This window comes from Lepisosteus oculatus, chromosome 9 (assembly GCF_040954835.1).
Source record: "Lepisosteus oculatus isolate fLepOcu1 chromosome 9, fLepOcu1.hap2, whole genome shotgun sequence".
NCBI lineage: Eukaryota > Metazoa > Chordata > Actinopteri > Semionotiformes > Lepisosteidae > Lepisosteus > Lepisosteus oculatus.
In genome coordinates, this window is record NC_090704.1 from 27,366,855 (window position 1) to 27,380,443 (window position 13,589).

The 13,589-nt window shown below is 38.5% G+C and overlaps 1 protein-coding gene across 1 annotated transcript in view; it reads right to left on the bottom strand.

The window, feature by feature from the left end:
* The window catches only part of faf1 (Fas (TNFRSF6) associated factor 1), a 151,351-nt gene that overhangs the window by 104,886 nt on the left and 32,876 nt on the right, over positions 1-13,589 (bottom strand). Inside the window, exons 5-6 of the mRNA XM_006635244.3 lie at positions 10,804-10,895; positions 9,822-9,913 (exon numbers count right to left, since the gene is read on the bottom strand). Of these exons, the coding sequence (XP_006635307.1) occupies positions 9,822-9,913; positions 10,804-10,895 (184 nt within the window). The remainder of the gene's footprint in view (positions 1-9,821; positions 9,914-10,803; positions 10,896-13,589) is intronic.

Consider the following 13,589-nt stretch of genomic DNA (forward strand, 5'->3'; position numbering starts at 1 on the left):
AGAACCAAACTGTGCAATACCTGCCTCACAAGCTACAGTATGTGGGACTGTCCATGGACATATCACCCAGAGATTACAATCGGGCTGTTTACCTTACGGCCCAGTGCAAAGTCAGAGGAAATACAAATGATGAATATCTTCTCCATATTGTACTAAGTAACAGGGGTTTACATTAATATACAACATTATGTTTAGCCTTATCGAGAAGGCACCACTTAAGGTTCATTATGTTTCATGCAGAACAAGTTTAATGTTACTTAACGCAGTAAGATGTAAAGTTACATGGGGGAAAAATACAGATATACAAACACATGACACCCGAAGAAGGCTCCACAGATGAAACATTGTGTTTTCTTTCTTCTCTTTTCAGCATGGAATAAAACCATTACATGTTTCTTTGCAGCCTCCGCATGCTGACGCAGCTACCCACCAGATATACAAACTACTGCTTTCTGATTTTATAATGCAATACCACAATTATATTTAATGCTCTGAGCTACATTAAGCCCTTTCTATAAGATAAACATGGAATACACTAAAAGTCTACCATAATTTGTAGAAACTCTTGGCTAGATATTTGTTGTTTTTCCCCAAGTTACCACGTTTTTCCCAACTTAGAGTGGTATATAAATACCATATTAGCATTTCCTACATTACACTCTTTATAATGTCCTAATATCTTCTCATTTTCTTCTCTTATTCAGTGGAAATGTGGCAAGAAATTGGACCTCAGCATCCGTTCCCAGTCGACACAAAGCCATACTATGTGTCGGACCTGCAGTGTCTACCGACCACACCCTCGGCACAGCTTGCGCTTCAAGCACAGGGAAAAGAGCAGGGCCATCCTTGTGCCCCTGTGAGAAGGCCATTTATCTTCCTTCTTCACAGCTTACAAAAATCCAGTAAAAATGTTTCCATCAGGGGCTTTTGGTTTTATCCAGCCACCATTCCCCCTCTGCTTCACTGCACTGGTTTCTCAGATGCGGCTTGTTTTTCTCCTGCTGAAGACCCCAGTCACAGTGGGTACCCTAGTTTGCCAGACATCCCCTTTAGGAACCAGGCTGATCTGGCCCAGCAGCCTCCCACAGAGCTAAGTGCCCAAGTTAATTAACACAGATAATTACATGCGACACATCCGCACTTGTTAGAAATGACCTTGTCTACTCTTAAAGCATTTTTAACTAATGAGAAATTACATGCCTTCCTATACGTTTTTGTCTTGTAACGTCTGTTGCTGGTTCCCTTCAAATTAACTGTAACCAATTATTAGCATTCCTCAATTTGTTCCTGGACTGCGACTCAATTAACACCCCTCACCTTTCAGGTGCAGAGTTCTGTGCTCTGTTCAGGCAAAAGCCCCCCAAAAAAACATTTTGCCTTCTCAATACAACGGGCTCCTCCAGGCTGAGTCTAGCTCTCCATCGACGCCTCTTAGGATCAGTTAATTACACAACGGGTGGTAAGTTGGCTCCCCATTAAATGTTAAAGCTTTTATCACTTTTAATGTGATCTATTCCGTGCCTAAAGAAAGGGTGTGAACCATATACAATAACCTTACTCTAAAGAAAATGGAATTCTGTTGTCAGGAATTGCGTCGACTAACACAAGGAATGTCCTTGAGCTGTAATTCCTGCCAGTGTTACCCTCTAGTTCAAAATACAGCAACTGGTTCTTCACACAACTTTATTTTTCTCACAGACATGCCTGATACAATTCTATGATCTAAAGATTCAGAATCCGCACTGAAACACAAGACGACACAGATCTGCAAATTGTACTGTATTTAAAACCCAGAATAGGAGATATTTCTTTATACAAAGGGAATATGTTGTTGAAGCCAACTACCTGGCTTCTTTCAAGACATGGCTGGATGAGACCTTGGATCAGGTAGCTACTAATTCTTAGGCATTAAACACATCAGGTAGACCAATCAGGGGGGATTCAATCCACAACACTAAGATGTAGATTGTTCTGTACTGCTTAGCCTATATAGAAGGCCTGCTTTGGAAAATATGCAGTTTTCCATGACTGAATATAATATTTGTCCTTAATGCTTACAGTAGGAAAAATATAACTGATTAACAATGGATATGTCTGCTGTGTGAAGAATTATTAACCATAATATAGCAAATTAAATCTGACTATAACTATAGACAAGTGCTATATGGTACTCAATACCTAAAATAGTTAATTTAGCAGAAAATCCTTTCCTATCATTTATTAGGATATTTAAGTGATCAAAATCTATTCATTATACATGGAAGTGCTTCAAATACAGGATTTCAATAGTTATTTCTTTGACTGCAAGCACAATACTTGGGTAGAGAAGTCCCAGTCTGCATTTAATAAACAAACACTGCCACCTAGTGTACCAAAGAAAAGCCATGCAAACTACAGTAAACAGTAAACAGGTCAGGGGACAGAGAGGGGTGCTTCAGAACACCCCTGTTTGATCAAATCTAAGATGAGACGATAAAATCTAAATACTTATAACTAACCCTCACCAAGAAAAGTATGAAAATCAGTGATACAAATATAAGATGCTCAACGCTTTATTTATTTTTTCTAAGGAACATCATAAAAAAAATTCCAAAGCAACAGCAATCACTGATTTAAAAAAATAATCCCCAGTCTATGTCGATAATTGTCATGGTTTCCAAATATACAGCAACTGAGTTTCATTTGGTTTTGGAACCATAGCAATACTTTATGGAGTACTAGACTTTCTAAGCTGTTTTTACATTGCAGGTCTGCAGGCTTTTTTCCCCAACTAGCCAGGTACTTAGCTCTTTGTGATGGCATCATTTCCAGAACCTAATTTGATTAGAAGGAACCTACAATATCCCTCAAAGCAGACGATTCCTATTCTGTTAGAATCTAGTGGTCTTTTGGCACATCATGAAATCTGTTAATTGTGCAAGTGGTCGCAAGGGCTTCGTAATTTTAATGTGATGACTTTTAATTTATTTCTTGGCAGATGAATAGGTTTCGTTATGACACCCACCACAAAAAAGCAAATTAGTCAGATTCATACTGTTGCCATCCTTCATGCTGTGACAGTAACTGTAATTATACAACACATTCTAGGATTTCTGCTTACAAAAACAATCCTAAACCTTCTGCTGTTATCAACAGAAAATAAGCATGCTACAAATATTTGTGACTTCTGCCAGTCTCTAAAAGCCATATGATAATTTTTGTTAAGCTTATTAGCCATTCACAGCTAAACAATCTATTGGTCGACCCTTTACACTAGACTGATCTCTGCACCGCAGAATTTTAAATTGACTACAGTGATTGCAAAAAGAGGCATTACAAACTGTACTTTTCTGTCTCTGCTCTGATAATCAAGGGTCACAGGTTTCTACATCTTGTCACAGTACCAACAATTCAAGTGTTGACAAAAGTCTTGACATACCTTAAATAATTAAGAATTATTAATTGAATAAAGGCTATTTAATTAATAATTAAATTATTATGTTCAAATGGGTCATTTACAGCCTAGTGAAACAAAGCAACTATGACCTAACAAGCCCTCAGAAACAGTTGTTTTATTGAAAGTTAATCAATGCTGAAATAAGACACTGTAGGGGAACACTAGATGAATAAAAGAGTTTTAAAAAGTAAATATGTTTGAGGTGATTATTTCTACTGCTACAGGCATCCTAAACCAATTACAACCCCCACAAAGGAGGCATCTCTAGCAAACAGTTCGATGGGGGAACACCACCAGAAGAGCCCCATGAATCACCAGCACAAGCCAAATGATGGAGCATACGTGCTTATTTGTCTGCTAGATCTCAAACCGAGGATGATAGACATTTAGCCTACAAAGCAACATTGTGGGTCTCGTCCACCAACATACAGAGACCAATCGAAAAACTTATCCAGGTGTGGGAAAATCACGATAACCATCCTGTGAGTTTGACAGCAGTGAAGATGGAAAGGCATCAACGCAGCAGAGGATGTGATCCCAACTTAAAGGGTCCTTCACTACACGACTGCAAAACCAAAAGCAGAACGGCACAAATGCACTTCAGTATGAGGGAGGGTTACGTTGAAGAACGTGACTGAAATAAAATATAAGTATGTACTCTTTACTCTTTGAAAGACTCATTTTCCAAACTGAAATCCCACCAAAGTAAAAAAGACAACTGAATGGAACTTCATCACAAACACTGTTCGGTCATGTGACTTGATACAACAAAATTACTACTTAATGCTAAAATCTTGAATCTCTATCATTACCTTAAAGTAGGATAGGATGATTAGGGTATTAAATAAAAATTAGTATAAAAGGTTAATACATAGTTTAATCCACTTGCTCACATGAATTACAAAGTACAAAGCACTATCAACAGATTTATATTCTAAATGACTAAAGTGGGTCTTTAATTTCACATTTCAGAATAACCAGATGCAAAAGGAATGTAAGGGAATGGGCAGCTGAAGAGAAAACCCTCTTAAGTGTTTACATTTTAGCAGGTTTACTTTGTACAACCCAGCCTCCACCCCAAACACAGCTGGTACTGATAATGAGTAGAGCTCCCTCTAGTGGCTACATTCTGAAAACGTCAGTTTTGACTGGACAGCTCTGGTGCAGTTCACGTTCTTGATAACTAGTAGATAAGAAACAGAAATACAATATCTTTACATTGAGGTGCAAATTGAATGTTTCAGACAGGTGCTCTTCGGGAGAAGGCACCAGCTTCTTGGCAGTTTTCTGTTACAAATGGATTCATTTCTTATGGAGATAATGCTACGATGCTTTTCTTGCGGGTGCTTTCAGTCAACCAGTAAAGGTGCACATTCAGAACACAGGACAGGTCCAAACATGCCAGCACCATGGCTTCTAGTTTGGGCTGTGTTTTTAACCACATCTGACAGGGATTTGCTGAATGTCAGTCCTCAGGGGTATCTGTGGCATGCTGTGGAACAGCATCCCTTCTATCAGTGCTGTCAAAGAGTATACTAACTCCTCCAAACAATGATTAACCTGAAGACACCATGGGACACAACCATGACAGAGCACCCTCTGACAATTCAGAAAAATTCAGACAAAATCCACATCCTCTGCGTTTCTACATTTTATTAATATCGGAGTTTGCAATCGAGACTTTCAAACAGGACTTTATATATATATTGATATTCAACATATAAATATATTACATTGATTTATAAACAAACTATAAAAAAGCTTCATAACACATGCCAACTAAAAAATGAACAGTATATAAAATCCTGTTCTTAAAGAAAATCCAAAGATCATCAATTGCATAAGTACTCATCAGCAGCCAATCTAAATCAGTTCAGGTGCAAGACAACAATTTGAAAATGACCGTAATTTTCCAAATAATTTAAATTGACTTCAGAGTAAATGCATCAGTCTCTGTAAGTTCCCATGAGCAGATACTGAATTTCAAGTCACAGCTCACATAGTGACATGACAAATCGACCATGAAGACCAATGTATTTTCAATGCATTTTGAAATGTATTAGGAATAAATTAGCAGAAAACAACAGAGAAGGAGAAGATTACTTATCCCTTCAACGTGTCGTGACGTTAAGAATGGAGTGATGAAGTGGAATGTTTGTCACACCACCCAGATGATAACCTGAGCATACTGCTCTCCCATGCCGTGCAACTGGGAAAGCCAGAAACTGGTCAGGGATACAACTGAAAAGCCAAAACAGCCCAGCACTCAGTCAGTACCAGGTCTGCCGTCACACATGGGGGTGGCAGCATCATGTTATGTCCCTCATCAGCAGGGACTGAGCGATTAGAAGCATCACATCTGAGTCATGTTTGAGCAATATGTAGATGAATCCTAGAAGACTACTGGCTTGAGTTACTCAAGAATCTAAAACAGGGTCAAAATGCAGTCAGAACAGTAAACCTGAAACTGAAGCTTACTATGCAACATTACTAGCACTCTGTACGACTAAAATAATACAAATGACTAAATGGCAGCGGGTTAGAAATACAGCTTCTCCTGGGAAATGTATATTCTCAGCTGCACTCAGAATCAGATTCAAACTGAAGATAGCAGGGAAGCCCACTGCTTAGAAGAAAACACTTCTGCTACCAAGAAATTTAGACAGATAAACGCCTTGAGGGAAAAATAAGAAGCCTCACTCATAAATCGAACATTATTATTATTGACTGTCTCAGGCAAAAATAAAAAGCCTCACTCATAAATTGAAGATTTAAATAAATTGCTACATACCTATTAAAGAAAAGGTAAGCAGTAAGCTATGACCACCCAGTTGTGGCTGTTGACAATAAAATGTAAGAGCAGTACCTGCATAAATGTAATGTGAGCTATTTTCACAGGGACAACACAATAACCGAGGGAGGACAATTCAGCACTTAAAATGGGTTTAGTTAATCAAACTTATTTACAGTATTCTTCCCAAAAACAAGACTTTGCAAGGTCAACATTTTGATTGTTAAAAACACCGTGAACTGGAGCGAAGATGACAACTATGCCAGCTTTAACACGACCAGACACAAAGCCCAGAAACCCATCAAGACTTAATGAATGAGCACGAACCTAACATCTGCCTGTAATTACTGAATATACCACATTAGAGTGGTGCATGTTAATGGTGCACATTTATCAAAGACACACATCATATGAAATATTTTGAAAGTAGCTAAATAATATTCGGCAAATTCAATTACGCATATTCAAAACCCTTTTGTGAAGTTTACTTTCAAGAATGAGCCACCCCAATTCATCTGTAGTAAAGCACCAAAATCACCATAAATTACTTTATTATCCCTTATTCATGCTTGCGTTCTTAAATACTGTAAGAACCAACAGCATTTGTTGCATTTTTAATATGCTTCAGTGTGTAATGCAAATTACTGAGGCACAACCATGAAGGAATAATGAAAAAACAATTTGAATTCAATATGCACAATATAAATTTTGGAATCCCCCTCTAACACACACGTGTTCAAGCATGGAATGGGAATCCCCCCCCGAAAGGAATTGCTTCCTCTTAACCTTTTTTGAGAAAATGAAATTAAATGATTTTTTTCTGCTCAGAACATGTCGAGAAAACTGTCTCATCTTAGGAAAGAAAAGTTTGTAAAGTCCCACCAGACAAACCAGATGTATTTATTTGTGACATACTGTAATTAAGTGCAGCAGTCACTTGTGAATCAGACCTTTATATTATTTATTGGAGGAGTTTCTCCCTTTCCGCTCATTTGGCACAAGAAAAGAACATGTGGTAAATGTTTTGAGGAAAAAAACAACACAGGACACAGAAGCATCAGCAAACAATGAAGCTGGAACAGAGAGCAAGAGAAGGAAATCCTGTGGAGATTATTCCAAATATGACTCATATCAGTCACAGGAAGATTAAGGCTCTTGTCCACAAAACGATGCTGCTAAAATACTATAAAAACATATCAAGAGCTTGCACGTCAATTTGAAAATTTGCAGTTCTGCAGATTTGTTGAATTGTTGCAAGCTCCTAAAGGAGTTTTCTTTGGTCTTTACCACAAAAGTGAAACATGATAATTTTAAGCATGCTGCCCTTGAGATATACAGTAATGTTCTTTCCCCATGAGTCACAGAGTTTTTCTTCAATTGGTCAAATTTTATTCTACACTTTTAACATGCCATACGTGCATTTTATTTTGAAAGCGCATGAGAATTAAAAACATAGGACCACAAAGGGCACATGGAACTTTTTAGAAGTATGATATGGGTTTTCCTCATATAACAAGTGTTGGTATTCATTTAACTGGATTTTGAAGTCTGTCATGTTATTCCTTTGTATTATGACGCTAATCAAAAGCAGAATTACATATTTAAGTAAGATTTTTTTTCTTTCAATGCAAACAATGGTCATGTATGCTTTGTAGACCAGAATTAAGTGAAGCATAGTCATGTACAGTCACACTTCACACTTCTTCTACATCATCTCAAAATGCCCACTATAAAAATACTAGATACAAGAAATATTAACCAAACAAACCAACAAAACAATTATATCAACAAGATGGAAAGCTTGGAGGCTGTTTGGAGAGCAAGATGATACTGAGTTGACTACAAAGGTGCAGCTTTAATCAGAAGCTAAAGAAAACGAGATGTTATCAAGGACTTGCACGCTGTGGTTTAAAAACTGCTCTCAGTACCACAGTCTTGACCAATTTAGAAACTCGATTTCTACTAAATGTAATTATAAATCGAACTACTTCAACTACTCTCATCCTGTGAGTTCTGGGTCTCCTGGGCTTGCAATGTGCATATTAATTCAGGGCTTCACAGACACTCCACATCGCAAAAATGGAAAACCCGCTGGGGCAGCTGGTGATGAGCAATGGTTTCTGATAATTCTGGTGCTAAAGCCACAAAGAGAGAAACCCAGGCCACACATCTTCTATCCACATTTCAGGATAGAGACCTTTAATATAGACTTTGACCACCTTTGGCCAAGATTCTGGATTTCTGTTATATCCAATGCTCAGTCTAATGAGGCCCCTTGAAGCAACAACTATTTCAAAGGGGGCACCCTCCCTACCCAATCTGATGCTTACCTCACGGGTCCCCTCCTCACGCACCTCAGTCCTGTTCATCTTATTCCTTTACAACACGAGTACCGATAATGACCCTTTTGAGTTACCCTTAATAAGAGCATCAGGCAAACACACTAAGCGGGTTAGCAGTTTAGCAAATTGCATAATAAGGCCGGCTATTATGCTGTCTGGACTGGTTTTGTAAAAGCAGCCGTACTGTAGCTGAAACACTAGAATATGTGTTTCCCAACCAACAAGCTGGACACCCAGAGCGGTCACAGTAGTTGCACGGAGAAATAGAAAAGTTTCTTTCTGGTTCCCAACCAACCCAAGTCAACTTGTAATATCACATAAAAATCTTGCCACCACTGCTGTGCCTGTTAAGCAGAGAGCAAAAAGTACTTCTCATCCTAAGGCTATTTACACTTAAGCTCAACTGATATAACACTATGCGACATGAACATATTACCTATTTAATCAGCATTACATTTTGTTGCTTATGTGAGCAAAGCAAGCAAGCAGAAATTTGTTGTATCTTACCTATATTTTTGTTTGTGTGTGCAATTTAATTTTTACTGAGGGAAACTGAATTGTAGTTCGCAGTATATTAACTAGAAACCTTACACCAATGTCACGGCACTACAGCACCTGGGGGACCTACCCTCTAGATTTGGGAATTTAGAATTACTTGACTAAACTGAGAAGCAGAAATTATGTAGCCTGTCTTACGGCCACAACTGTATTCTTTAATTTGCTATACAGTGGTTCAATGCTCCAGCTTTGCATTCCTCCCATATTCATACTGCAATAGCAGGAGGAAAACTTGTAGCTTTTCTGTGCTTTCAGACTACAGCCCTGATCAAGTAAAGAGATTAGTGTCCTTCTGAAGTTGCATAACTCAAGAGGCTGCAACCAACTAATTGGCCTATTAAAAAATGCCATTGCCATGACTCTCTCATTTTCCATCAATCAGACCTCTCCTTGGAAGACAATGGAGAACAGAAAGCATCGGGGCCTTATGTGAAATGTTCCTACATATAGTGGACAAGAATGAAGAGCTTTCTGATATGACCTGGTTAAGGTGATATATGTTCACATTTTCATTTGAAAAGAAAAGTCCTTTAGAAAAAAGCTAACCTGCACAATTCTTCCCAACTATAGATATTTCATCAGAAACATCAAGATGAAATGCTCAGATGTCTTGGACTGTAAGACTGGAGGGCTTCTGCCCTGGACGGTCATCACTGGTGGGCTGTTAGAAGAGGAAAGCTGTGTAAGTGCTCACCTGGTCTGGCTGGTGGAGGCCGTGGGGACGATGTCTGGCGTCAGCACATACAGGCTGTTGTTCTTGGGCAAGTGCAGGCTCCGCAGGACAGTCTGCAGAGGGACAGGAAGAACGTCAGGGCCGACGCTCAGAGGCAGCGTCCAAGAACGGAGCACAGTTAGACCTTGTTCACGCGTATGTTGGGTCCATACAGAGCGTACAGTGTCCTGGGCCCAGCCTCTGGGGTAAATGTCCTGGCAACAACTTCAGGTCGGGGTGGGGGTGACGTTAAAATGTCATTGTGACAGCTGGCAGGAAAGTAAAGAGGAAAAAAAGGCTCTGCACAAACTGCAGTTTTGTGAAACACTTCACCTTGTTTCAATGTCTTATGCCTTTTCACATCTGTTGTGTGCTTCCTTCACCTAATTTCTTTATTAATAGACTCATAGATTTAAAGTCTATGCAGTCTACCATCTTGTCAACCCAAATCTGACATGTCACGTGACCTGGTTCCTTCCACAGGTGCTGTTACATCTCCTAGCAACCCCAGACACTGACTTCTCCTTCAAAATGACTCGCATAAACACAAGAGTATTGGTAATCCCAGTGGGAGCCAACGAGGGGAGATCCTGTCCTAAGAAAATGGTTGTGTGTGAGCAGGACTTCAGATGCGATTTATTAAGTAATGAACGTCATAACTAGCTGACCAAATTTGTATTGCAATAAAACCAAGTCTTAAGTTAAATCTTATTGCAGATTTTTTTTTAATTCAACAACTTCATACCCTAGGAGGAGGAGTCACAAACAACATCTGTAAACTTACTAGTTTTGCAAATATGTACAAAACAAATTTGCCAAAATCAGAAAACGTAAACTTTACAATTATACTCAACCCAGTTTTGGAAAAGAAGGTCACAGATGTAAATTTCCACCATCAGTTAAACCAAGTACTTGATCTTTGTAACAGCGACTCCTTGGCATATTGAAATATTACAGCACTCACACTGTCAGTCACGTCTCCCGTTTTCCAGCCCTTCAGCTGCATTTTTGACACGGGAATCTGCAGCTCGGTTTCGAGGATCTGTTTAATGTCACCTGATGAAAACAGAACAAAGGGCATGGATCACATATAAGTCAAAGAACAGAGAAATGGGAAGGAGAGGAAAAACCTGGGAAGTAATCTTAATTGTACTTGAGGATTTTAGACACTTCTGTCGATGCTGTGCATTCCTCTCCGAGACCTCCCCTCCACCAGTCCACTATCTGAGGGCAGTGACGTACCAATCGAATTTCTTTAATAAGGATACATGTGGAGACTATTACTGTTTCCACTGCCACAACTCAACAGAATAAAACCGTAGATGAACAATTCCGAAAGGGATCTGCTGTACAGGATTGTGATGGTGTGAATGTCAGCCTATACAACTTCCTCGATATATAAGAATTTAAGAAAGGTTACAAGTAACAGGATCTCCTAATCCAGTGATTTTTTTTAAAGGATCCAGGGTCTCAAAATTCACACAATGCCTGTGTGGCCTGCGTAAAACAATGCCTCTTGCTATCAGTTTTAAATGGGCTTTGCATACATGTAACCCGTGTGTAGGCTTTAAAATAAATGCATTAGCAGCAGGATAGATAAACTTTGTGCCAAGTAACTGGAGTTGGGTAACAACACCTTCAATCAAGGTTGTTATATTTCGTGATTTTAGAGACTGTGTGATGTATATTTCTGGAAATCTCCCTTTAATCTGAAAAATACACAGCTAACCTATGTTTTGATGTTTGGCCATTTGGGCTGAAATCAATTATCTGGAACAAAATTGGTTGGTGTCAACAACTGAGGAATCTGCAAAGGTCCCAGTACAAAGGTGATGCATAAGCTGCTGTAGTAGACTTGCATGTGTGTACTGTATGCTTCAACCAACCTGCAAAAGAAATGGTTTTGGGATAGGTTTGAACAGAGCAGGCTATTATAATTTTTGTGGTTAATGAGGATGTGAAAATGGTGATGTGAAAGTCATAACTGCATTACCAAGAACTGACAGCTACCAATTCTTGGTACTGCAATGGTAAAGCTTTATGCCATCTTCTAAGAATCACATCAAATGACCTTTTTGCTGTTTACTTCAAGTACTGGAAAGGAAATGACTGCAAGGGAGAAATGTGTTCTGAAACACTAACCCTAGTTGCCTATTTACAATATGGTGAGAAATTATCATTTTGTGAAACGTTTCAAACGTTTATAACGCTTTCTCTCCACCTGCAACCAATTAATTTGTTTTTTAGATTTGCACATCACTGTTGGACTGAACAGAACTTGTTGCTAGCGCATTTCAGTTTTCCATAATATTGAGATCTGGGAACTGCTCTGTCTATGAAAGATCTCAAGTCAAGCACATACTGTCTGCCGCCAACAAAGCCTACAGATTCAACTCCAGTTCCTAATATTTTAGCTATAGAGAATAAGGGATATTTCGGGGTAATGAATATTTAAACCAGGTATATTTCTATTGTACAGAAATCCAGTTTGGAATCATCAATTCTTTCTAAGACTCATCTATTCCAAGGCGCACACATGTTCTGAAACATCCACCGGAAGATTAATGCATTATTTGATACATTGCAAACACTTAACAAACACTTGGTGCCAAATGGAGGACCGATCCATCTATTACTGACATTACACCCTATCATGCTCTGCAGGGACGCTGCAGGGTTTGAGCACACCACACCCTGGGCCAGTGTTGACTTAAGATAAACTCATTTTAAACCTACCCACAAAGTGTCACACTTTGTAAGTGATCTCCCGTGTCGTCTAAATCAAATCATGAAAGCAGAACAGGCAAAACAACTTTTCACCACAGTAAAAAGCTTTTCAAAGAAACTGTTATAATGATATAAAAATACACATACAGAAAATTTCATAAATTTTCTCCAGCAAAATAAAAATTCACAACAAGACTGAACAAGACAACTGGAGTTTCACAGAGCCGTTTCCCAATCCAAAATCCAACAATTATAGTACAATTATTTATCGGAGTTCAGCAAAGTTCCAAAGTCCATCAATAATTTATCAATAACCCAACAAAATAAAATCACAAAAGTAAAATCTCACCTATATACTTAGAATCCCATGTTCATACCTTATAAGACACAAAGAAACTATTAAAATACTTCCATACATAAGAGACTATACTCATCTCTAGGCTTGGAGACAACAAAGAGCTACTGGCTCTTGGGGCTATTTTTCAAAACTGACCACCTTGAAAAATCTGGTCCAATTGGTTCAAATTGCTGTCATACATTTTCAAGCATTCAAAGCCTTAGGTAAGATAGGTCCTCTGTGAAGCTCAGACTGGATTTTCTCTTGATTGTTTACATATCAGGGAATGACCAATCAGATTTTTATCAGTGGTCATTTCACACCTGGAAGCTTACCAGATGTTTTAGTTTACTGCCTAACAGCAATAAAAGGCCTCTCAGAAGTGCCTAGAGACTCACTATAGTAATTGCAATAGCTATGATACCTTTATTATTTTAAAATAATTTTTATACTTTTACTGGGTATACAAGCAAAACCATTCCAGGTCTTCACAAAAAATGTTTTATGTCAAAATTTGTCTCAAATTTTTAGCCAAGCTAGCAGCCACATAGGGCCAGGTCTACAAGCATTTTCAGCTTTCTAACAGAGCCACAACTTACAAAATAGATAATTGAGTACAAAAAAAAATTGTTTCTTGTTTTTTTTGTCTGGATATTTGTTTGATACGTGGACACAGTAAGATATAT